The 27,327-nt window shown below is 37.3% G+C and overlaps 1 protein-coding gene across 2 annotated transcripts in view; it reads left to right on the top strand.

The window, feature by feature from the left end:
* LOC104564663 (3',5'-cyclic-AMP phosphodiesterase 4D-like) overlaps positions 1-26,884 on the top strand; it is a 161,108-nt gene extending 134,224 nt beyond the window's left edge. Inside the window, exons 1-10 of one of the 2 annotated variants that reach the window (XM_010211300.2) lie at positions 8,566-8,657; positions 15,921-16,014; positions 18,793-18,965; positions 19,951-20,049; positions 20,138-20,302; positions 22,072-22,171; positions 24,357-24,511; positions 24,979-25,101; positions 25,603-25,785; positions 26,431-26,884. In XM_010211300.2, the coding sequence (XP_010209602.2) occupies positions 8,610-8,657; positions 15,921-16,014; positions 18,793-18,965; positions 19,951-20,049; positions 20,138-20,302; positions 22,072-22,171; positions 24,357-24,511; positions 24,979-25,101; positions 25,603-25,785; positions 26,431-26,841 (1,551 nt within the window). In that variant the 5' untranslated portion in view covers positions 8,566-8,609 and the 3' untranslated portion in view covers positions 26,842-26,884. Of the gene's footprint in view, positions 1-8,565; positions 8,658-15,920; positions 16,015-18,792; positions 18,966-19,950; positions 20,050-20,137; positions 20,303-22,071; positions 22,172-24,356; positions 24,512-24,978; positions 25,102-25,602; positions 25,786-26,430 lie in introns of those variants that run through there. The other variant, XM_088529873.1, reaches the window with a different exon arrangement.
* The last annotated feature ends 443 nt before the right edge of the window (positions 26,885-27,327 follow it).

Below are 27,327 nucleotides of genomic sequence, written 5' to 3'. Positions count from 1 at the left end.
TCTTATCACTTACCAAAGCTGTGAAGCATGCCTACTTTCTTCTCCATTTCAAGTTTTTATAACTATTTTAACAATAGCTAGCAGTTCCTTTACAGTAGTAATTGCAAACAGAAATATGTTTTTTATGCTCCTAATAACCTGAGCTGTGTGTTTTGCTATTACTGATAATCACAGAGTGCACCCTCAGCAAGTTTGCAGATGACATCAAATTGGGAGGAGTGGCCGACACTCCCGAGGGCTGTGCTGCCATTCAGAGGGACCTAGACGGGATGGAGAGTTGGGCGGCAGAGAGGAACCTCATGAGGTTCAACAAGGACAAGTGCAGGGTCCTGCACCTGGGGAGGAACAACCCCAGGCACCAGTACAGATGATTAGGGGTTGACCTGCTGGAAAGCAGCTCTGTGGAGAGGGATTTGGGAGTCCTGGTTGACAACAGGTTAACCATGAGGCAGCAATGTGCCCTCGTGGCCAAGAAGGCCAATGGGATCCTGGCCTGCATCAGGAGGAACGTTGCCAGCAGGTCAAGGGAAGAGATCCTGCCCCTCTGCTCAGCTCTGGTGAGGCCGCACCTGGAGTACTGGGTGCAGTTCTGGGCTCCCCAGTACAAGAAGGACATTGAGCTTCTAGAGAGGGTCCAGCGGAGAGCCACAAAGATGATTAAGGGACTGGAGCATTTGTCATATGAGGAAAGACTAAGCGAGCTGGGCCTGTTTAATCTGGAGAAAAGAAGGCTCAGAGGAGATTTGATCAACATATTCAAGTACCTGAGGGGTGATTGTAGGGAGGATGGGGCCAGGCTCTTCTCCGTGGTGGCAGGTGACAGGATGAGGGGTAACGGGTGTAAGTTGAAACACAAGAATTTCCACCTCCATGTGAGGAAGAACTTCTTTCCTGTGAGGGTGCCAGAGCCCTGGAACAGGCTGCCCAGAGAGGCTGTGGAGTCTCCTTCTCTGGAGATCTTCCAAACCCGCCTGGATGCCCCCCTGTGCCCTGTGCTCTAGGTGACCCTGCTGGAGCAGAGGGGATTGGACTAGATGGTCTCTAGAGGTCCCTCCCAACCTCAACCATTCTGTGATTCCGTGATAATTAATTTCATTGGCTTTTCCCGTCACTTTTCCACACAAATTATAGTTTTTATAAAATATGAGCATAATGGTCAAGCAAACAACTTACTATTGGATATACTCAAGAAATTTATAATTTTGAAAGGGTCAGAGGAAGGGTTCTCTTGTGGTATTATTTTGTTGCTTCATCTTAGGATGTTTTGAAAGAGATTTTTTTTTTTTTAAGATTGTTTCCTGCAGAGTTATTTGTTATTGGGAAATAGTGTAAAGAGAAGGATGATATTGAAATATCTTGCATGCATGAAAGGGATTTCTACATGTCATATAAAGGTTAAAAAAAAATCAGTTTGCTGCAAGCTCTCTGAGCTCATGCCATGTGCAAACTGATCATACATTTGACTTGTGTGCCTGATCATACATGTTGACTTGTAACATCTTTTATAGATAAAACCTGTAAGCAAAACAGGTTGGTGCCTGTTGAGAAATGTGTTGATACAATGAAGGAAATCTTAGTGGAGTAGGTATTTCAACTAATATTGCTACAATTTAGACACCATTAAAAAAATTCTTGCCTTAAACTAGGATGTTTGGCGAGTATCCAGAACAGAGTAGTTTCATAACTTTTCTCATTAGGACACAAATATATCATATGCTTGCATGATTATGTTGTGGATTCATGAAACATATACATAAAAGCAACATACATACTGTGCTTTTATGATATGATAGGTATCTAAGTAGAACTGTCTTTATTTTAGGGCAGAACTTTTAAGGCCTTTTATTTGCATCAGATATGGTTATGCAGTTGATTCCGCAAGTTGCAGAGTAGGATAGAGGTAACTACAAGGGCTGTTCATCGCCATCTGTCAGGTGTTGTCACCCCCTCAAAGCTGCTGTCCGAACTGCGGATGTATTCACAACCCAGGTCACTCGTGGGGGATCTAAATTGGCTTGTAACAGTAGCTTTCCTGTGACTTGCATTGTTTTGACAGTGCTGTATTAGGGAAACAGTAAATATATAGCAGAATATTGTAAACTGAAAAATACTTATTGACATTCAGATTTCATTTACTGAAAGACTTCAGTAGAATCTGTTTTATACTTTACCCTATCATTATATAGAACAATTTCCACAAGATAAACATAGGTGAATTTTGTGACTTGAAAATCGATGCTGGTAAACAAAATATGAGTTGAAATATGATGTCGTTTTTGTTGCTTGTTCAATTTCTCTGGAGTTATTATGGAAAATACCAGACACCTTATAAGACCGTGATTTAGTATGGGTGAGAATTACAGGTCCACACTCGTGACGTTTCCTGTGGGAAAAAGTGTACCGCTACAAACAAAAGTATCTTGTAGCTAATGCTTATATTATCACTAGAGGGCAGTAAATACAAACACTGAATTATGTATCTTACCAAAAAGCTGCTTTTCTTTTTTAATGGATAAAGGAGCCTTTATTCATTTCAGCTGCTAAGTTTTGCTACTTATTCCCCCCTCCTAATAATTCAGAAGATTTTTTTTTCTTTCATTTCAGTCTATTCAGCAACTTTAAATACTTTTATTTGATTCACGAGAAATATATATCACGTCTCCAAATAAAATGACCTTAAAATAGCTCAGGCTAGTCCATTGTTTTTAATTAATGTACTTTGGCAAACCAGGAGGCTGCAAGAAGCCCTTTTTTACAGCAGCATGATTATGCTACAGGTATGAACCTTAAAGCTGAGGCTTCTTCCTGAGGGTTAGGGATTTGTCCCAGTTGCAGCCATCCCTAGTTCGTGTGCTGCAGTTCCTGGAACAACTCCCAGGGTTTGTAACATCTCTCAAGGTTTTTCATTAGCCTCTATAAATCTTCTCTCCTTCCAATAAGAGAGGCTTAGGTGGAACTCAGAAGTTGGGTGATGCTGGCTGATTCAGCATAGTTTCCTTGTCCCTAGCTGTCCTGCTACGTTTTCTTCCAGACCAGTCCTGCGTGTTTGGTGGCTCAGCCAAGTCCATCCTTATGCCCTTGCTTCTGGGTGAAAGGATTGTTCCTTGCTGCTCTTGTCTCCCTGTGCCAAGCAGACTTTCAATTTTGTAAGGAGGCTTTTTGCTGGGGCTCCTGCCAGTGTAAACTCTAGATGAATTTGGCTAAATCTATGAGGATGGTCATGTTTGTGACCAGCAGGAAAAGAATTTGCCATAGATGATTATTGCTATTCTTTGGTGCTTGAAGCTCAGTATAAAGGTGGTTTCTGATATTTTCAGACAGGATTCTCATTTGGTTCAGGAGATGCAGACTATATGTTCCCATATATAACACACAGGACTTTGAAAACTAAAATCTGTGAAGCATTTAGCTGTTTTCTGGCATCCTTGTACTCAGGATTGATACTCAGGCTTCTCTTTGGAGGCTCATAGTACAGCTTGGTAGTCAGTCTAGGGGACTGCAGTTGAGAATTCAAAAGCACTGTTCTGCCTTCAAAGCTAACCACATTTCTGCTGGAGTTTCCGTATTACCATCCACTGACCTGTGGAAGGAAAGACCAAGATCATAAATTATGTCTCCTGTGGGATAGTTCCAAAGTACTGCAACTGAATCAACAAACTGGCTTTTGAGCCTTCTTCACATCCTTTTCCTCAAGCCTGACTCATTGCCATCTCGCTTTCCTGTTGACTGAGCCTTCTGGAGCCTTTACTTACTAGCACGAGCCAGACGGCAACAGCAATACCTCACTTAAAGGCTCAGAATTTTTCTTGGGCCTCTGAAGGAGCGATAATTCTCTTCATTGTGCCTGTCAGTAATGTTTTGCCATATATCTGAGGACCTGCACTGACTATGTGGAAAAGGGGTCTTTCTTTGAAAGTTGGATTCACAGGACCCGAGCCGTAGGATCTTTTGATTCTGTCCGTGTGCTCAACAGTGGGTGTGTAGGCATCTGCAGGGGCTTGTGGTAAATCATGTGCATCAGTGATGGATAAAAGTATTAGATCCTCACTTACATTGGTGAATTATCCATAATTTGTCCGTTTACAAAATACACATACACAGGCTTCCTTTTTCTTGGGGGGCAATATCGCTATGGGGTGTCCTGTTGTGTTTCTTTCCCCTGTGACCCTGTAAATCCTTCCAGAGTTCCTGCTTTCTAGGGTATAGCCCACTGTGGGCTGTGCTTCTTGTCACTGGGTCTGTAACTGTGTAGTAAAGTATTTTGAATGACAGTTTATGAGTGGTGTCAACAAACAAAACAAATGGCTCTCTGTGATTGTTTTACCCTTATAATTTTTTTTTCCAATTTTTTTATTCGCTAAAAAATTCCATAGTATTGACTCACTTCCAGATCATCAGTGAACAAAACTGAGTACTGTAACATAGTGTCAGGTCCAATAGAACCTGACCTAAAACTGTTCCATGTGATGAAGACTTCCTGTTGATGATTGTTAGAAATCAGTCAGTAATCAGGTTCTTAACCTATTTATGCATCCAACTTGCAGAGTAATATACACCACACAGTACTAAATCAAATGCCTTACAACAATCCAAGAATATTACATCTTCAAAGAATTAAACTGTATTGACTGGCATTAATTACATTCCAAACTCTTACTTCTTTATCAAGAAAATGCTTAAAAATATATAATTCAGTTTTTCTATAACTTTACCCAGGACTGGTGTTTTGTGAAGTGGCCTGGAGTTACCAAGCCATCCTGATTGTAAACTGTGGTTGGCACAGTGTTAATGTTTTTGCACTCTGTTGGAATCTATCTTTTTTTTTTATCTTTTTTTTTTTCTTTTTTCTTTTTTTTTTTTTTCCAAAACTTGCTAAAACTGAACATCACTGTTCCTGGGATTTCTACCACCTCTTTTATGACCCTTGTGGAGAAAGGTACCCAGGCTTGTTGATTAAATAATGTCTAATGTGGCAGCTATTTGTTGTATACATGTCTACCCACCACAACCTCCTCCAATTTTTTGCTAATTAGAATTATTTGAATTCTACTTCTGAAGCTAATTATTTGCTTTTTCCAATTTGGAAATTGAGGATGAAAATCAGCAAAAACAATTACCATATGCAGATGTGAATGTTCCAGGTATAAATTTGAAGTAGTCAGTCATGTTTTTCCATGTAGCCACAGTCAGGGGGCATGTCTGCAGAATCAATGAAGTCATGCTGGTGAATCAAAGCAATTGGTAGTTTTATGAAATTTAGATTAGGAGTCTCAGGAAAAAAAAACTCATACAAATTAGGAATAAACTGCCAACATTAGTGTCATTTCCTACTATCAATATAGTTATTTTGCTACTAAAATATATTAAAAATATAAAGTATATTGGAACATATAGGTACATGGAAGAAAAATAATCCTGATAATATATGCTATAAGAATTTTTCCGATTTGGTGAAATATGCATGTAGTTTTCCTACGGATTTGTAAACATCTTAGAAAAAGATAGAAATAACCAAAAAGTCTACATGAACCATAAAATCTCAATAGAAGAAATAAAACTGTCTAGCTAATAGTTTTATAAATAACATCCTTCAACAAATTCAATAAACTAAAATTCAGTAATTTTAATGTGTGGGTCTTTGTCTCATACATTGGTGGGGAATAAAAAGATCAAAGATTTTTTTTTATACATTCTAAGAACCTAATATAATTTTTATAATGGCTTTTTAAAATATTCACAGAATCCCAGAATGGTTGAGGTTGGGAGGGACCTCTAGAGACCATCTAGTCCAACCCCCTGCTCCAGCAGGGACACCTAGAGCACAGGGCACAGGGTGTCATCCAGGCGGGTTTGGTCTCTCCAGAGAAGGAGACTCCACAGCCTCTCTGGGCAGCCTGTGCCAGGGCTCTGTCACCCTCACAGGAAAGAAGTTCTTCCTCACATGGAGGTGGAACTTCCTGTGTTTCAACTTACACCTGTTACTCCTCGTCCTGTCACCGGCCACCACGGAGAAGAGTTTGGGAGAATAGTTCCCTATTTAATACAAGTTTTGGGTTTTTTAGGACAGTTTTAGTAAGATATAACTAGGAACTAGCCTTTGAAGTGCCAAGAAAAGTGATGAATAAACCTTAGCTTTGCAACACCCACTGTTACTGCCAACTTCAACCAAGCTGTCATACAGACATACGTGCCTAACTTGTTAAGTAGCCCAAAGTAAATGGCTGTTATTATATGATCTTCTAAGTCATGATATGAATAGCTTAAGGCTAAGGAATGGGGGCTGCTCCCAAGAGCATCCCTGAAGAGGTTTTTTTGTTTGTTTGTTTGCTCGTTTGTTTTTTTTTATCATTTTCTTCCCTTTCTCCATCCCAGGTAGGCTACAGTACTTTTATACATTTGTGCAGCAATGGAAATCTTAATGGAGCCTCTCTATCTGGGAATTCTTGGATGGGGAAGAATCTAATTCCCCATCCCCAAGGCTGCCTGGTCCCAGCTTATGCATCTTGCCCCGTGCAAAGGAGGTGGTGTGTGGTGGGGACACCGCAGCTCCCTGCCACTGCCCCCTTGCCTCCCAAATTACTGTGATTTTTGGGATGAGTGGAAGGTAATCTTGCAGTGTATTTAATGTGAAAAATCAACAAAAATATTTTCAATTCTTAGAGCTGATACTGGGTAGGTGGCAGCAGTGTTCTCTTGCTCGTGATCTGGAAACAATGCAACATAGATGCGAAGTCTTGTATTTAGCATTACAAAGCAGAGCTGGAACGAGCAGGAGAAATATTTTCCAGAAATACTTTTTAGAGAATTTTAATATAATCCTGAGTGTCTAATAGCCTAGATCTGTTTTAAAAATTAGTTATCTTATAGCCATGTTCCTATTTAGATCCATATGATGTGTTCATTCACATGTTCTTTGTTTTATGTATTTTAAGAAAAGCAATGTTTTCCATATGAAAATGCATTATATATGTGCTAGATGGTTTCTTGACTGTATCCAGTTGTCACATTGCTGTACATTTCTCTTCTGGAAGGAAGAAGCTTTTTTAATCTTATATTTCCCCCTATTGATTTTTCCAGGTTTGGTTCTTCTTCAAGCACATAGTATTGCTGACATTGCTGTGTAGCATCACCCAGAGAAGTTGAAACCACTCAACCAAAAGCTCCCTTATGACTGTTGTTGGTCAGCATCTTCCAATGAATCAGCAGTGTGGCCTTGGGCTGAACACTGCACCTCATTCAGCTTGTCCTTAGGCACTTCCTCATTGTATTAGGAAACTCTCCCTTCTTTTGATACAAGAAAGACTTGGAAATTTGCTGCAGCAATGCGTATGCCTTATATAAAAAGTGGTGCAAAATAATGTTGTCCTCCTCCTAAGTTTTGGTCTCTGAAAGGCAGATGGTGGGATATTTTATTTAATGCTCTGAGTCAGCTCACTGACACACTTCACTTTTACTTTCAATTAATCCTTTTATCTGTATTTTTTTTCCTGTGAGATGTAGTTGTAATTGATTATATTACTCTGCCAAGGCATAAAGAGCAAAAGTTGAATAAATGCAGTGAGAATCTGAAGATTCTTATGTCTTTGTTCTGGCTTCTCCATGGAAACTTCAGACTTGCTGGGAGTTACTAGACTCCACACATGAACTGCTTTATCTTAATAATTGCTTTTATCTACTAAAATAAAAAGCAGTAGAGACTAGCAGATTGGGCTAATGGGCTGAGCAGATCAGTTTTTAATACAAGTGGCAGAAAAATCCAAAAACATTTTCATTGTTAGCATTACATCTTAATTGCTCAGAAATCGCAATAGTTTTGTTTCTCTCTTTTTTTTTTCTTTTTCTTTTTTTTGGGGGGCGGGCAGGGGGGAAGTATAAAATTAATATATTTCCTTTGCATATGAGAAGTTAAAAACATTAGGCAAGCTGCATGAATGTACAGAATAGTCATTTTTCCCTGTTGTGCATCCGTTGAAAAGACGCAGCAGATCCTACTGAAACCGAAAGAGGTTAAACTAATTCCTTTTGAATGGAGTGAATGCTGCAGGCAGGGGTGCCATTATTAAATGGCATTTGCCATAAGAAAGAAGAAATGCCCTGTTCCAGGACGGCCATCCTTGGTGACCAATTGGCAGTGTCTGTGCACCCTGTCACTAGCCCCTGCATTTCTCTTTTCAGGTGACATACTATTGGCTGCTAGTTAGGCTCTATGGGAGGGATTACTGACACTGTGGCTTCCCCTTCAGGTCCTTATTTGGTAGCTGTTGACAGAACAAGACTTTCCAGCAGCTGAGCATCTTGCCATACATTATTCATTAAGTCCTGGTGTTCAGGAAATATGCATATCCCTAGCTCTTCAGATATTTCTTCAACTCATGCAGTCTGTCTCTTCAGCTTAGCCTCTGAAGGTCTGGAGTTTTACAAATGGCATTTATACAATCGGAAGAGCACACAATTGGATTTCATTGCAGAATGTCTTGTGTGCACCTAATTGCTGAGACACTGAAGATCAGCAAAAAAAAATTAAGAGGGAAATAGAAGTGATCTAGTATTTGCAGTATCCTATAGTGAAGAACTCAATAGTTTAGATTGGTAGTATCAAAAAATCAAAAATGCCTGAGGCAAACTATTTACTCTCAGTTTCTTGGTGCTACATAAAGGTAGGATTTTGTTTTACCTTTTAAGAATGTTGATATGCAGTGCATGATTGCATGGTTACTGGAGAGCATGTGTATTTTTGGGCAATATGACTATGAGTAATACGACTGTAAAGACAAAAATCAGAAAAGCAAGCCTTTGTTCAGCAGTGCAAATGAGCCGCACAGTATGCAAGCTTCCTTATAACCTGTGCTGGGACTTATAGCATAGATGTAGTGCATAGTTAGAAGTCATAGAAGCCAAAAGAAGTCAGTGGAGTTTAGGGATTTTTTTTTTCCTAAAAAAAGATTACGCTACAAGGCTATATTTCTGCACATTAAAGGATTTAAAACAAATAAACAAACAAACAAACAAAAAAAAAAACCCTGCAATACCACAGAATAGGAGTGCATGATTAAAAAGACAAGGCTGAGGATAATGGGTACATGTATGACTCATACTGGTTTTCATAGTCGAAGAAATGTGCAATTATTACCAGTACACTCCAGCAGCATTTTCTCATAACCTCACTGTGTGTGAGAGTGTTTGTGAGACAGCTTATTGATTAAAACACTGGGAGCCTTAAAAATGTCCTCTTTTAGTATTGATCTAAATTGTTATGTAGAGCAGCTTAGAACTAGCTTGAAACTGTAGTAATGATAGTAATTAGAATTAAATGAGCTTTTGCCTCTTTCATGGTAAAGTTTTGCACAATGATTAATAAGCTAGCATACAGAACTACTCAAACACACTGAATACAGAATCGCGTTTGGGCTTTGTCTTATCTCTACTTACATGAATGATGTTGCCTTTATAATTTGGTTTATGAAGTGATAATAAAATCATCCTATGCTTGACACAGAAAGCTTATCCTGTGTCAAAGGAAATTCTCATTTCCCCTGAACTGAATAATGCAAGAGCTGAATTAGATTATTAATAAAAATACAAGCATTGTATTTGCACAACTGAATTTCTTATGCCCCTTTGTATTAATATTTACTGTCATCATTGCCACCTTTTCTTTTTTTTTTTTAGTTAAGCAGAAATGTAAGACTCTCATTAGGTCATTGTGACCATTCTCGGCAAATGCCGAATGGTTACAGTATATTCTCAAGGATATTGTTCAGTCACCCCTGAAGAGACTGGATTCCATTATGCCAGTTAGATGGATTTCCTCCTCTTTTACAAAAAATAAGATAAATTCAGCCAGAAGTAGAGCATTTTATTATAATTTGCTTGGAAGTATTTCCTGGAATGCCATGCAGCTACTGTGTAGCTCTTACTTGATGCATCACAAATATTCGATCACGGATCTTCAACAAAATTTCATGATTACTATAAAATGGAGATATATTTTTGTCAACTGAATTTCAGCAGAGAGCATGATAGCTGCAGCTGATTATATATGATAAAATATCCTCAGTACAGACAGTGTCTTATACTGTGTATAGGCAATTATTTTAGTTAAAGAGCTATTTAAATAGTTTTAGCACATGGCCTTTTAAGTTCACAATCTACATGTTTTAGGAAAAAATGTGAAGATGGGCAAAGATGATCTGCTTTTTCTAGCAATTGGAATTTTAAAATGTAGGGTATTCCTGAAATTCGGAGAAAGAACGGAGTGCTTTATTCTCAGAGATGGCTACAAGTATTTACATGCCTGACTAAATAGATATTTTGCATAACAATTTCTGTATGTTCCAAGCTATCCTTTATTTTTTGTTAAATTATATTTGAGAGACTGAATGTCATGATGGCATATTTCTCTCTGGCTTTCATTGAGCATCTTTCTTTAAAACATAGCTACCACTTACCGCAATGTCAAGTTTAGGGATATATACTTCACTGTAGAAATCTGAGCATGACCTTGGTATTTATTAAACACTTGGCATTCAAACTGAAACCTTTATCAGGAATGCTACTGAAATCGAAGATATTTTTATGTAGCTAGGCACTAAGAGCAGAATACTTCCTTAATCATAAGGCTGGCCTACATAAAGTTCATTGACTCATTTTTATAGAATATAAGACTTTTCAAATCCTTTTTGAGTTTTAAAAACTTTTTTTTTAAATAACAACAAATGATTCAGAAGCATCATGTGTTTACTATGTGCATTAGGCTTAATATTTCAGCTGTTATGTGCATGCCACATGTATGTATTTTATCTGTGCAAGTTTTTAGATTTTTTTTTTCTAGAAGAGAGGTAGCCAGAAAGGTCAAAACTTCAACCTGCTTCCTTGTGGGGTTGGGGACCAGTGCAAAGAGCATGCACAGGAGGGCTCCAGCTCCTCGGCACGTTACGGACCCCCATGCAGGGCCTTGGACTGTAGCTGACTCCCAGAGTGGAAGACACGCAGGATGGGCCTGCTGGGGCATGGACCATATCCTTCCCTTCGCTTCACCTTTGGTGCTGCTTCCAATGGTTGCAGTGGAAGCAGCTGCTTCCACAGTCCTTAAGCTGCAGCAGATCCATCCCTTCAGGAGCAGAAGGCCTGGGTGGATGAGGGGCATCCCCCCAGACATCTCCACCACAGGTGGTTCAGCACAGCTCCTCTCCCTCTCCAAGGAACCACAAGCTGCACCTTCACTTAAGGCTTCTGCTACTGAGTCAAGAATTTTATGCAAAAAATGTGAAAAGTTCTAAAGTGTAATCAGTAAACACCATGTATGCTAAGCACATGGTCAACACCTTTCCATGGCCATGAATTTATTCTGTAAGTGGATCTTCTCCATGTTTTTAGACTGAAAGTTCCTTGCTGCCATTGATGTAAACTCTCCCCAAATTATATCAGTGCACTAGAATACCATCTGGGAACAACATTATTGCAGAAAACTGTCCACATTTTTTTCCAAAAAGCCTTTGCTAGCATCAAAAAAAAGGTATTTTTCCCCACAGAAATATTTAATAATAATAAACCTAGGTCGACAGCAGTAACATATAAGCAGAGATAGGCACACATTGGGCTTCATCACAAAAGGACCTGAACTAGCTCACTTCTCAGTTTGTAACCTTTTCTTTGGAGATGACTGCTCTTTAGGAAATTATCTTAGTCTCCGCGAGATACGCGCATTTATTGTTGTGTATCATCAGAGTTGTAACTCTGTCAGACTTTATAGATTCTTAAACTGAGGTAACACATGCAATTTTGTCACTTTGTGAAATTTTTAGTGTTGTGCCTGTGATATTTTTTCTATGATGAGAGTAAAAGAAAAACATTAAAATAAATTAGAAACAAGTAAAATAAAAAATCTGCTGAAGGAATTACTTTTAATTTTTTTCAGTCAATGCTTTACTAAACTCTGTTGCTGTGACATCAATATTCAGCAGCAAAGAACTGCATAAGTGACTTATTGGACAGTTTATAGCCTATCGATTCCCAGGGAAATTTCATATACAGTAATCAGTGGCTAGGATGTACCAAAGAGGAATAGATGTATCATTTTTCCAGACTAACAATGCCTATAATGTAAAGTTGGAAAATCTTTCTTTCTGAAGGATTCAGTATATCCATGGTTCAGCTGCAAATATCTACTTCTTGTTCCATGTGCTAAGTTGCCCATGATGTAATATGCAATATATGCATATTAGTAACAACAGTTTTGGTACATTATAATTTCTTTTCTTCAACTAGGAAAGTATGCAGCATTTACTTTTTTCAGTTCATCAAATATAATATTATCTTAACATCCGGTATTAGTGACAGGAGTTTTTCATGTTTTACTTGGCTTGTTTTGAAAAAAGTGCCAGACATTATTTTCTGCAATGATGGACAGTGGGAATATGGACAGTCTAGCCAAGTTTCAAGCACTTCAATGAGACATTTCTGGATGATTGGACAATGTTGACTCATAGGAGTAACAGAAACTTCTCTGATTTGCTCTGAGGGAGCCATGTGAGAGCTAGGTAGGATTCATTCTAAAATAACGATACAGGAGTGTCTAAATTTGTGGAAAGTTAATGCTCTGAAGCAACATTCAGCCTGTGGAAGGGTGCACTTGGGACAAAATGAAATTTTGAGAACGCAGTGCAGTCAGCAAGATTTTTGTACGTGGGGAAAACTCTTTTCCAAAAGACAGGATGTTAAACATCAGAGTATTAAGTAAAATATAGATGTACTAAACTGGGTTTTAATCAGTAAAAATATACGAACATCTCTATTACTGCTAGTTCTTTTTGTTTTATGTTCTCAAACAGATTTTTGTGCTATGTTTTTCCTAGGTTTTGTCATACTTAATGAAAAAAATAAAATCAAAGCAGCCTTCTAAACTCCTGCTTAGTCCAGATGTCAATTAAAGCTGTGCTGGTGTTGCGTCAGCAACTTGGGAAAGGGTTTGAGGACGTTGTGCTTTGCACTTCTTGAGAGCCCAGGGCTCCTCTCACCGAGTTTGCTGTTAGCAGGAGGGCTTTGCAGAAGCCATGGGACTTGTTTTATTGCATGCACATTTTCAATAGCAAGGAAGCACACTGATTGCACAGAGTGTAATCCCCAGGTTTCATGCCGAGTGTTTTGGTGACTTATGGGCATGAGAGGAGGTGGAAAAGCCTGACTTTGCATCAGACCAGCTAGGAGCACAGGACTGGAGGCTGCCAGACCCTTTTACTCCCATATTAGTCCTCTGTATTTGTGGATGTGCCTGCAGTAACTGCCTACAGAATCACAGAATGGTTAAGGTTGGAAGGGACCTCTAGAAATCATCTAGTGCAACTCCCCTGCTCCAGCAGGGTCACCTAGAGCACATGGCACAGGGTGGCGTCCAGGCGGCTTTGGAAGATCGCCAAAAAAGGAGCCTCCACAACCTCTCTGGGCAGCCTGTTCCAGTGCTAGTTGGAAATTCTTAAAGAACATCTATGCCACAGGTTACTAAGTGATTCTGAGCGCTTGGTAACAAACCTCAAAATCAAAAGCCAAAATGATATTCCCTACAGGAAGGCAGCAGAAGTGACTGAGGTCATCATGATGTATTTAATCTCTGCATTTATATGACATTAGTTCAGTGTAACTCAGAAATGGACCTCACACTAAGGCGCAGAGGAGGCAAAAAATACTGCAGTGGTTCCTACCAGTCTGACCAGGTTGAAAAAAATTCCTTCAAGCTGCCAGCCGTTATTAAGGACGCTTAGCACTGAATGTGCAAACAGGACACCAGTCAAGCACTGGAGAAAAAGCAATGGCTTTGGCAGCATCAGCAAGCCCTGTTTTCCCTAACTAGAATTAGCTTTCAGTATTGTCAAGTAAGGAAAACCCTGTTCCTCTTCTCCCCTAATTAAGTTTATGAATCATAAAAGGAAAAAAAAATCCTTTGTAATTCTAATATTGGATAAGTACAAAAATAGTGATTATATAGTATTTATTACTATATAATTTATTACTTATATATACACACTTTATAATTTATTACTAATATATATATATTTATATAGTATTTATTACACAATGGAAACAAACATCAAACTATTCTCCTTTCAAACCTGAAAAACTTTTAAAGTAATTGGAGATTTCCTAAACAGCATGTACCTTTAAATTGGTAAATAGATGGCCTTTTTTTCAAAATGGGGAAAGCAACCAGTAATGTAGCTGCAAAAACGGCGTTGCCAAGCTAAGAGTGTTGATCAAGAAAAAGTGGATGTAAGGACCTATTTTTTCTGACATTTTATTAAGATTCCTATAGGTGGTATTTAATTGAAATATAGTTTCTGAATGCAGTCTGGGAACAAGTAATTCTGTGAGTTCTTCAGTTTTTACCTTAAAATCTCTTGTCTTAATTCTTTCATTAAAAAAAAAAACATGCAACCATGTCTTAAGTGTGTGTTAACAGTTTAAAGAAAATTTAAAAAAATTAAAAATGCTCTAGGGATTTTGGGATCAGTAAACTTCATTTGTTTTCTAATATTTAACATTGATGACAAACATCTGAACTCATTGTAAAGGTGTATACTGGTTCCATGCGTATTATTTTGCCCTATACTTTGTAGTATTTGCAACTGCAGCTGCAGTATGGGTCTAATTTTCAGAAATCTGTTAAGCACTTAGTAGCACACTGCTGCATGTGAGATCAAAGTTGAGCCTTTGGCTTGTGACAGAAGTAGAGTTCAGTCTTTGTAGCAGGAAGTTCCTGGGCTGATGGCATGTCAAGATGGCAGCAAAAGTGCAGTGGCTAATGGCTAGGATGTTATATTACAGGTAATTTTTATATAGCACACTGTGTGAGACAAAGTAATTGGTGACTTACAAAGACACTATGAAGAAAATAGCACCTTCCACGATGCAAGGCCTCTTTGAAGAAGGGGCTTTGGTGATTGGAAAGTAGGTGGTTAATGTTTTGTCTAGTGCTTTATCTGTAATAGGCAAATAAATTACCAGTTTTCAGCATAGAGGAATGTTTACAGGAATATGTTCTAAAGATAGCTTAATGTAACAAATAGTTATAACTGGGTGAACAAGGTGGAAGGTGATTCTGAAAATGGCACAAATTATTTGGTTTTGTTAAAATAAAAGATGACTGAGAAAGCAAACAACAAAATGAAAGGGTAGCACAGCGGTAGGCAACATTCAGTAGTGACAGATGGAGGAAAATATACATTGGAAAGAGTTCTTTGAATTGCTAATAAATATTGCTGAGTTCTATTTAGTGATATTATCAAAGCAGAGATATACTAAATGAAAATGCAAATAACACAGCTCAAGCTGTATTGCACAGTTAACCTGCAGAACACCATGCCACAAGATATCATGCAATCCTTTACTCAGAAGGAATCAAGAAAGAATTAATTATGATTAGGGAATCAATTACATATTTAATGGAATATTAATATCTACTTGGATGAAATAAACTGTGAATGTGAATTGCTAACTTACAGGGAATAGGAAGGAATTTCTATAGACAAATGTTTTCCACTCTGATATTATATAGATACAGACAACTTTCTGAGATGGGATGAGCAAATCATTGGGCTGATCTAGTATAAAAATTCTAACTAAAAGGCAACAGTTACCCATTTCTATTCATACTATTCATTCATGTAGAAAAAGGACAAGGTATTGTGATTTTTTTAACGCAGTGCCGTGAAACATATTTGAGTAGATTGATGATGTACAGGAATATAAACTTGAAAGGTTACAAAGTACCAGGCAAAAATGCATAAGCAGATTAATTTACAAACATGATAAGAAATCTCTAGTAGAAAAGCATGAAACAACGGTTTTCTCTGTGACACTATTTTTTCATGCCAAATATATCTTGATCTCTAACTTCTGCTTCTGTTTTGTTTTGTTTTTCTTTCCAGTTTAAAAGAATGCTGAACCGTGAGCTAACCCACCTATCTGAAATGAGTAGGTCAGGCAATCAAGTCTCAGAATATATATCGAACACATTCTTAGGTAAGTTAGTTGCCTGGAGTTCATTTTTTGCCTTTTGTTTTTTTTTTTCTCTGTCTGCTGTGATACATTTTAGGAGCAAGTACCTTTCCATATTATTTTCTGCTTCCAGAAAATGTACATTTTCTATTTCATTTTTCAGTATTTGAGCAGAAAGATCATGGTAGATGCATTTCTCCACAGCTCATTTAATTTTTTTTATCTGGTTTCCCTGTGTGTGTAGTTACAGATAGATGTATATTCATGTACAATTAATTAATTTCAACTAATATATTACTACCACATTAAGAAGTGAATATATAATGAATATAATGTATTTCATATACTAAAAATCATTCTTCCATTCTGTTTTCCATATGGGCAGAAGGAAAGTTACACTAAAGAGGTTTCACTTTATGTACGAAAGTACATAAATATAAGTAACCTCATTAAGTCTCACAGCATGCAGTTGTGATGCTTTGGCATTCATAGCCTGCACAGAAGAAAGTGGGCAAACATGGCTAAATCAGCATCTGAACAGATTGCTGCTGAGCGGGAGAATATGTACAGCTAAAGTGTTTACATGGTGGGGTGCAAGCATTAAAAAAGCCTGACACGATATTACAAAGATTATGCTTCCTCCTCCATGGCTTTGGAAAAGGCAGTGTATTTTTGTGATAAAATTGTTTAAAAGGGATGAAATCTTATCCCATCTGTGTGGATTTGAACATGAAGATATACTTAATATAGCAATTAATAGAAAAATTAAGGGAAACACCATAGGTTCACAAAGACTGCATATAAGGGAAGCACAGCTGGACATGCCTGAATTAGGATAACAGATACTTCCAGTCAATCATATATTTTAGGATACATCTTGTTTTATTTGTGTGTGGTACCATAGTTGGGGCTTTTATGTGTGTGTTTTTTTTTTAAGGAAGCAGAGTTTTTTAAGCATATTGTATCCTACTTATCACTGTATATTTTAAAAGACTGAATGTGTCTGCTGAGTTCATCCATAAATTGAGTAATGCCCCCCGAGAACAGCAGCACAGCAGGATTTCCTGCAGCAGGCAAGGGATGAGCCTCCGCTATGGGGAACAGAACCCTGGAAGGCTCCACGTGAGGTTGCCTGAGACAATGACCCACTTAGACTCGCTGAAAAGCTGGAAGTATCAGTCAGTCTCTGCAAGTCTTCACTGGAAAATGCAAGACTCATTTTGACAGGTCTAGGGAAATGCATCTGTCAGCCTTGAGCTGAAGGAGCTCTGAGAATGGAATCCCTTGGAGTGCACAGAGTCTGGCTGCATGCAAATAAAAACCTTGGATACATAAAAATGAAGATACAGGAGGATACAAGGGGGAAAACACCATTTAGGACTGTATTCCCAGGTAGAGCTCTGTGATATGTATGAAGTTATTAATAATGACAATTCTATAACAAGAAATTAAAGACAGCAAAAATATTCCCTGTGTAAAGAATTAAGGCTTCTACATTGAATATGATACTACAGCAACTTTTTATTTCTCAAATTAATTAACCTGTTTTCTTACAGCCATAAAATATATTAGAGCCTGCCAATGAGAATAAAATGACCTGATGCAAAAACCTTATGCCAGAACGGCGAATTATATTTTCTGGATGTAAGGCTGGACCAAGGATATTTTGTTTAATGTGCTCACAGTTAGGAAAACATTGGCAATCCCACAGAATTCCATCAGAGATCTAAAGCTGTTCAGACAGACACTTCCTTTCACTCGAGTTGCTCTGACAACTCTGTGTATGAACCTCCCTTCGATGGGCCTAAAATTTGTGCATATGACCCAAAGCATAAAACATCAAAGCAGGAGCATGAGTCAGTGCGTTTCATCTGCTGTCAGTTTGCACCAGTCTGGAGCTCTCGTGCTCCTTCTCCCCCTTTTTGTGGCTCTCCGTATGAGGAGAGTGGTGGGGGCAGCCAGGGAGCTCTGTGTCGCAGGCTAAAGCTTGGTGGCATTTCCAGAGTCTCTTCTTCGCTGTGATTTGCTTGGAATTCTCAGAGGTCTCCAGTAATTACAGACTGTTCAAGGGTAATTAAAAAAGAGGAAAAAAAAAGAGAAAAAGAAGAAAAAGTGAGGAAGCAAACACAAGAATGTAGATTTTAGGAATAAACTTGCTGCTCGCATTTGGTTTCAACTTCTTTTTTGAAAATGTCCAATACAGAAAGGAAAAAAATGGACATATCAGATACTTATGACCCCCCCCCTTCTTTTTATTTTTTGGTGTGTGTGCTAAGGCGTTGAGGCTACTATGTTAGAAATATCTGTATCTTTTCAAGATTTCTTGACAACTGGGAAAGATGCAGTCGCATTTCAGTAGAGAGGAGATAATTTGGACATAGTCAATAAAGCTGACAGTTAAAAAGCTATATGAATAAAATCAGCAAAAAATAATGCAAACTCCTAGCTTCTTGGCAGAAAGTGTTTTCTTGCATATAACTATTTTTTTTTCTTCTGAGGAAGGTTGCTGAGAACCTTATCTCTTCAGTCCTCCAAAAAAATTTCCATGAAGCATTGCAAAAGATGGGCACTCGGTAATCTTAATATTACTGAAGTCTTTAACACAGTTCTATTTTACTCAGAAATGGTCTAAGTTTATGTTGCTTCACATTTTTCTAATGCTGTTGACATGAAATACCTACTGCAAAATCTCCACACTTATAAATAAAATATATTTTTTTTCTAAGGAACTGCAATGTCCATAGTATGAAACTGTACAGTAAAGTGGACATAATTTCTCTGTTTTTCTTAATTCTTTTGAAGACAAACAACATGAAGTTGAAATCCCTTCTCCAACACAGAAAGAGAAAGAGAAAAAGAAGAGGCCAATGTCACAGATCAGTGGAGTCAAAAAACTAATGCACAGCTCCAGTTTAACTAATTCCAGTATTCCCAGGTTTGGAGTTAAAACAGATCAAGAAGATGTTCTTGCCAAGGTAAAGAATATTTAAATTTTTGAATGTAAATCATTGAATCAAGATAAAAGATTGTTGAATGGACTTAAGAGTATTATTCCATCCTATATTTATAACCATTGATTTCAGGCTGTTATGCCAAAGGCTGATCTCATTAAAATAATATGAAACCGGTGCAGTGGAAAAATAACTTAAGTCAGAATCAGGTCGTGAGGGTTAATTCAGTACTAAGAGGATTCCAACAAGAATATTTACTTTCTGGGCATGGAATGCAAATGTGAATTTGTATTTGTTAATAAAGCTGCTTATCAATAAATACAATCTAAAGAATGAAGACTCTTATATTGTCAGAAGGATGAAAATATATAGTAGCTCTATCGCTTTGAAATACACCAATGTATGTAGCATTAGAGATATCCTTGCAGGTCCTGTCTTCAGCTTTATCATTTAATGCACATCGGTTGCATTTTAATTTTTAGTGAAATTTCCCATGATGATTGCATCAGCAGTTAACTATTTGACAATAACATAAAAATGGCATAAAGAGATTAATCCAATTTTAGGTTTTTGCATTTTGAAATACACCTTTTATTTGAACATCCTGCTTTTGGGAACAGGTGAGATGGCAGGAGAAGTGCAGCATCTCTGGAGGTGTCCTCCCAGGTGAATTCTGCCATTACTGGGCAGGTAGATAACAAAGTGAGTCAGTTCAATGTATTCAAGATCCTATAGCATTTTTCCCCCTGGAGCAATCCACTTAAAAGAGAGACTCCTCCCTACCTACTGAGTTAAATTCTGGCAAGTTGATAGCTGCACATTCAAATGTTATAAGGTTAGTAGCTGCCGCCTCCATCTTTTCAGCGAGTTTAGCATATTATTTTCACAGTAGCTAAGCCATATTGCGAGCTTTGAATCTTTGTGGGTCTACCATTTGAAACCATTTCAATCAAAAACCTTTGGAATATGTGCATTAGATTTCAAAGTGTCTTTCTGGATTCTGTTCTAGGAACTAGAAGATGTAAACAAATGGGGCCTTCAGGTTTTCCGAGTAGCAGAATTATCTGGAAACAGACCTTTGACAGTTATCATGCACACCATTTTTCAGGCAAGTAGGCACAGATATGCGGCTTTTTGCTTATCTTGGAGATCATTCTGTGTTTTATAATCTTACATGTTTCTCGTTCTTTTTCCAGGAACGGGATTTGTTAAAAACTTTTAAAATTCCAGTAGACACTTTAATAACTTACTTGATGACCCTAGAAGATCATTACCATGCAGACGTGGCATATCACAATAACATACATGCTGCAGATGTTGTTCAGTCAACCCACGTCCTGCTATCAACCCCAGCACTGGAGGTAAACAACACAGAAATGGGAAAGGAGCAAACATGAGAGAAGGGGAAATACTAAGATGTTTCTAAACTGAATGTTAAAGATTTTATGTCTGTGGGTTTTTGTTTTTTTTAAAAAGAGATCCTGACATTTGTTTCATGAATTAATTCTTTTAAAGATACTTTATGAGGATCAAAGTTTATTTACATGTAACTATTGTGGAGGAAATTTTTTTAAGCATGATTTTACGCTTTGAGATTTCTGCTGTCACAATCTTTTCATTGTAGCACAATGTGTAACTTGTTTCCACTATCTCATTAAGAACTACATCCTGTTCAGTCATTGTTTCACATATAGAACTGTCACTAACCACAGTCAGTGGAAATACTTAGGAAAGATGATCATAAAATACAATAAATGTAATCCCCTTCAATAGGGAATTCTGCCATTTATTTATTTATTTATTTGTTTGTTTATTTGTTTATTTTGCTTGTACTTATTCATTCTGAACCTGAAAGGGTTCACCTACGTTTTTTTTTTTCTTTTCTTTTTTTCTTTTTTTCTCAGGTAGATATTATCCTGTACTAATTTTTTACTGAATTGCTTAAAGTGATTCTTTGAAGTCGAAGAAATATATTTATTTCCCTTCTTTAAGCATGATTCGATCCTTATTATAGCAAACTGACATATCCCAGTACAGTGGGAGAAAAAGGCAGATAAAGCAAGTAGCTGAAATTTCAGTAGCTCAGAAGAATTTGCCCCCATTTTGAAGCAAGGCTGCATTTTGATTTTTTTTTTTTGTTAACGACCGATCTTTCTTATTACTAAATGTTTCTGCCTTACCTTCTTATTAAAGTGAGCATTATAACCAGATCTTAAGACTGTTGGCATGTCCTGATCCTCAGAGACTCAAGAATTCTTTTAGGAAAAAATGTCTTTATCTCAAAAAGGAATATGTGGTCTGCATAAATCACTAATGGCCTCACCAGACAACTGAAGTGATTGCCAGTAGCATTATTTGGTGGTGGTGGTGGGTTTTTTTTTTTATTATTATGGTGGCTTTGTTCTTAGCAAAATAGCATTAAAATACTAATTGCCTGGATGCCACTGCTGACCCATGTACTTACAAGCTGTTCTTGATCAGTTATGAAAGCAATTATGTAACTTGGTTTCTAGTGACAGCAGCAGATTGGACTCAGTGTCACATCAGGTCCCTTCCAGTCCTCTAGCCCTATCTTCTTAATGATCTCATACAGAAGAAAAATCAGTAGATTTTAAGTTACATATTTTATAGCGTGTCACGTTTTCTTCAATGTCATTTAGGAACTGTACTTCTTTCAAATGCTATGTGTTTATTACACAGCATAGGCAGGTATGTTATAACATAATACCATGATATGTAAGAATCAAGCTGAAATTTTAACTTTAATTTGCCCCGTAGTTGAGAGACCTAAATCTGTACTTAATGATCTAATAAAAGTGAATGTATTTGCAGGCTGAAGCTGAAAAAAAACTTCAGTTGCTACTGAATTTAGTGATATTGTTAATGTTCAACAATTCTGAAGTAAGGATAGTTTTACTTTGATGGCTAAGCCTGAAATATTTACCAGACATCTATGTAATGGATGTTTTTACAGAAGGTTATTATCACCTATATATAAAAATTTCCTCTTAAAATTCCAACACCTCAAATGTGCTTTGCTTGTTCAGCTCTAGTTTCAAAGTGCAGTCCCTTTATTGAAAATACTTTTTCGATGATTAGGTATGTTCATTTCTGTTTCATGGTTTTCTAGGCAGTGTTCACTGATTTGGAGATTCTTGCAGCAATTTTTGCCAGTGCAATACATGATGTAGATCATCCAGGGGTTTCAAACCAATTTCTTATCAACACAAGTAAGTGTGACCTTCTGTGGTTTTCTCATAGCTTTGCTGCAAGATCTGCACATTCAACTCATTCTTATTTGTACCTTTTCTCAGGAAACAGCTGCTTATATTATTTTGCATTATTTGTAACCTTAGTAATAGTCTACATAGTATCCTCTCACAAGACTTACTAGGGCCTTACTAGGGTTGAACTCACTATCATACAGGCACTATTTCAATGTATTGCATGTGATCTCTTTCCTGGAACTTTGTAAGGTTTGCATTAAATTAATAAATAAAATTGTAAGAAAAAAAATGGAGGAAGATTATACAAAATATCAAAAAAGAAAGATAATAGCTATTATGTTTATACTAGAATCATATTAGAAAATAGGTTACTTTTTAGAAAGCAAATGACTTTCTAAAGATCCCTTTAGAAAGGGATTTTATCCTTTTCCAGTTTTTAGGTGCACAAAGAAGCTGAGAGGACAAAGATGGAGATAAAACCCACCACATTTAAATGTATTTAGCTGTCTAATGCCCACCAATTTCAATGAAAGTTTAAAATTCAGTGTACACCTGGCTTTTACAAAAGTTACACAGGGAATCTCTCAAGCCCCAGATTTTCCTAGCCTCTGGAACATTTTTTTGCTTCCATCTAGTTCTGTGTTTTTCATTGATCCCTACAGTGTACTAACTTTTTGCTAAGAAGTATAATATATTTTTTAACAGTAGTTGACATAGTTGCTTAAAACATTTACATATTTGCCACATTTCAGCTTATTCTTTGTAATTTTCATAATATGATATTTCCAAAAATTATTTCCTTATTTCAGGCTTTAAAGCCTGTTTACACAGTTATCTAAAAATCAGACCCCTCTTAAATAATATTAAAGAGCAAACAAATACAGATTGTGTTAGCTAAACAAAATGCTTATTTGATTATTGTGTCTGTCCTTCCTGACAAATACTCTTGAGGCTTCTAAAATGTTCTGGAGATTGACAAGGAGAAACTTTCTTCTATTTCCACCTCCATTCAGAACTGAGAACAAAAAAATAAAAAGTAAGCAAGCTTCATAAATATTCTGTGGAAGATGAAGACAATAACAAATTCACATTCTTTTTCCTTTATGCTATTATGGCTTTGCTGCCGTCAGGGTGAGGAAAGTAGAGGAAGGATTTCCTGATTCACAAGATTGACATGTTCAGGAGAGGGGGGAGACAGCAGGAGATTGCATGAGACTCATGAAATCTGAAGAGGGGAGCTTTTATTGGCACCCCATTGAGCCAGTGGGATTCTAAAACAAAGCTGCTGTAAAAGAAGATAATGAGGACTAACAGTAGAATAGACTTATATGTGGCTACATTTAGGATAGAACAACTGTGGTAGAAATGAATGTCAATACATGACAAGTGTGATTGCATGTGAAATATCTTTCTTTGATGACAGATTCATTTGCAAACCTTGTCTTAAAACACAAACAAGCTGATTATGTGAATGCAATCTGGATATGTACCTGTGTATAATCTAAATATATACCAAGAAAAAAATCTTAACTGCATTTATTTTGAAATCTGGCTGTTCAGTGTGCCTCAGTAGACAAATGCAGATCTTGCTTTTGCCTTAGTAGGGGCATTGTTAAGAAGGTTTGTTAGTTCTACTTATTTATTCCCACAGCCATAGAGTATGGCTGAGTTAAGAACACTTCTGTGAGAAAAGGCAACATTATGGCAGCAGTTCTTGATTGCACTCAACTCAAGTATGAGACAAAAGGCAAGGCCACTACTGACATTTTCAAGCCACATGACTTTCCAGGAAAAAGATCAAGAGTATAACTGTTGCTGTCCTATCAACCTCCTCTCAAAACAACCTGTTGTCATAGACTAATGACCCCTAGGGCCTAATTTGTACACACATGAAAAAGAGTTCTGAAAATACCATCCTTGTACTGTTTCCTAACTTGCTACTTCAGGCCTGTGTACACACTTCAGCTGCAAAGCTTGCTTTTTTGTTTTCCTCAAAACACTTTGCCTCAATTTGTTAAGATGTTCAGCCATTAATATTCTAACTTGTGCTCTGATGTGAACTACAGATATTCTGTTTCTAAAAGCTCATCTTTAAATCTGTTATGAACATAATGAATCTGAAAAATCATAAGGGATTTAATGGAAGCGCAGACTTTGGTAACATTCTGCCTTGTGACTGTTACTGCAGATTCTGAACTCGCCTTGATGTACAATGACTCATCAGTCCTGGAGAATCACCACATAGCTGTGGGCTTCAAGCTGCTGCAGGAAGAGAATTGTGATATTTTCCAGAATTTGACCAAAAAACAGAGGCAATCATTGAGGAAAATGGTCATTGACATTGTAAGTTCAACTTCAGATTTGCACTTGCATCGTGCTATCAATTTGGTTATTATTATTATAATTATTATTGAGTATTATTAGCACAGTAAAGTGTTACGATAAATTGTTCAAACATGACTAACAGTTTCTTTTCAATTTAAATACCAGCTATATATTTTTGAAAGGTATACAATCTTGCTTCAAGCAGTTTTGATACCAAAATGTCTATGTCTGCCTTTGCAACATCACAGTTAAGAATTTGCTACTGAATTGGTGATGAACTTTGACTGATCAAATCTTTATGAATGATGCCCTAGTTATTTTGTTATATTTTTAAAATATAACTACTGACATACAAGGCTCAAACTTTACCGGTATATTCTGATATAGCAGTTACGTTTTCCCCCAGAACTGGTTCTTTTTGTGTTTAAAGATTTTTAATAAAGCAGTAAAAATAAAGTTTTCTTAATTTGTTTCTTTATTTGAAGGTACTTGCAACAGACATGTCTAAACATATGAATCTATTGGCTGATTTAAAAACTATGGTTGAAACCAAAAAAGTGACAAGTTCTGGTGTCCTACTTCTTGATAACTATTCAGACAGGATTCAGGTAAGAAAGCTCATCTGAAAATGATCACTTGCGTGTATTTACATCATTAATAACATTTGGGTTAGACCAGCTGTCCACTCATACTTCATGACTCTTTCTCTTCTATCCTCTTCTTCATATGTGTTTCTCACATATGCCATATTCTGTTAGGTATTGATTGAGTGACTCTGAGAGAGTAATGAGGTGATAAAGCACTTTTTTCTGGATGTAGCTTGGCTTTGACTTACCCTTCAAACTTACCTGCCTGTTTGGTCTTTCCCTCAAATATTTTCTAATTCTTACATAGACAGAAGCTGCAGAAGCGAGATAATTCATGGCTATTAATGCAAGTGCGAAAACCACCCCTACACATAAATTTTTGCTGTTTAGAATAAATCTTGCACTACATGTATTTTCAAATCTGTTTCACAGCTATCTAATGTGTAAGTGGAAAGAGAGTTTTTTTTTGTCTAGTGTAATAACACACCAGGTGCTCAGTAGATATGTTTGCATCTATTTTAGGTTCTTCAGAATATGGTGCACTGTGCAGATCTAAGCAATCCAACCAAGCCACTCCATCTCTACCGCCAGTGGACAGACAGAATAATGGAGGAATTCTTCCGTCAAGGAGATAGAGAGAGAGAGAGAGGAATGGAGATAAGTCCCATGTGTGATAAGCACAATGCATCAGTAGAAAAATCACAGGTAATTGATTTGAATAGTGGTCACATAACATACTATGGCATTTTAATAGAAAAGGATGGCCATTTTATTTTGATGAATTTCTGAATGTAGATTTCTGTTTTTTGGGTTTTTTTTTTTCCCTAGTTAATTCAGTGTCTGAGTAGAGGGTGTGGGGCATTTTCTTACTATGAAGCATAGCAATGCATAGCAGTGTGTTTGCTGAAGGGGTTCCATCCCTGTAGTTATCTGCAATGAAGCGTATGTTTCAGAAAAGAACATTATATATCTGCTTATTAGTATTTCCTTCAAAAGCAGAACTAAATATAAAACAGCTGTTTGGCTCAGTAGATACAGTGGAGTTGTTTGGAATGAACAGTTCATTTGAAGACAAATCCTTTCCAAGTCCTTATCCAGTATCCTGAATCAGACTTTTGAGATGCTAAAAGAATCCGTTTTCTACATAGAACAGCATGGGTTCCTTTCAGCCACATTCAGGATAGTGTCTCCAATGTCTCATGACAATTCCAAGGCACTGTTCTCTCTCCCTTTTTGACTCTCTGTTCAGAAAAACTTTTGTACAGAAAAAAAATAAATGCAACTTGTATGAATAGTTGTTTATTTGCCAATGAATAAAATCTCATGCTAATTTTGCATTATTTGAAACAGGTGGGGTTTATAGACTACATTGTTCATCCTCTGTGGGAGACATGGGCAGATCTTGTTCACCCAGATGCCCAGGATATCCTAGATACATTGGAGGACAATCGAGAATGGTACCAGAGCACAATCCCTCAAAGTCCCTCTCCTGCACCTGATGACCAGGAAGAGGGTAGGCAGGGCCAAACTGAAAAATTCCAGTTTGAACTAACCCTAGAGGAAGATGGTGAGTCAGACACCGAAAAGGACAGTGGGAGTCAAGTAGAAGAAGACACCAGCTTCAGTGACTCCAAGACTCTTTGCACCCAGGATTCAGAATCCACCGAAATTCCTCTTGATGAGCAAGTAGGGGAAGAAGTGGAAGAGGAGGAGAACCCGACAGAACCCTGTGTAGTAGAAGACCGTTTTCCTGATACGTAACGATGAAGATGCAGTCTCTTTCTCTCTTGCCCTCTCCCATTCTCTTTCTCTGTCATTTTTTTAAAACCTTTTCTGGTTTCCAAAGTGTATGTCATGTGCTATAACCATGATCACAACTCGCTGTCATCTGCCAGGACGTTTGTCAATCAAAACTGATCTTGATGACTCAGTTTGGCACTCAGGAATATTGTAACCAGGATTTTCACCTCCATGACATCAGAAAGCAGGAGGAAGAACATCCATAAACTACTTTTTAACAAGTTCTCCATTTGGCAGATTTGGTTAAATAAAGCAAATGTTTTCAGAGGAGTACCACCTGCCAACTGAAGGCTGGTGTGCTTTTATGGCTTTTGATTTCATTTTATTTCAAAAGCAAAGCATTGAAAAATATTAATCATCAGAGGAAACAGAAAATAAACTGAGGTTCCTACTGGAAAACAAGTGCACATAAGTGATGGGACACAACATGAATCTGTTACCAATAGG

The sequence above is a fragment of the Tinamus guttatus genome, unplaced genomic scaffold, assembly GCF_059628265.1.
Source record: "Tinamus guttatus ecotype Peru unplaced genomic scaffold, ASM5962826v1 Tinamus_guttatus_pri_ptg000353l, whole genome shotgun sequence".
Lineage (NCBI taxonomy): Eukaryota > Metazoa > Chordata > Aves > Tinamiformes > Tinamidae > Tinamus > Tinamus guttatus.
The sequence above is the reverse complement of the archived record's forward strand: the minus strand, read 5'-3'. Positions and strand labels throughout refer to the sequence as shown.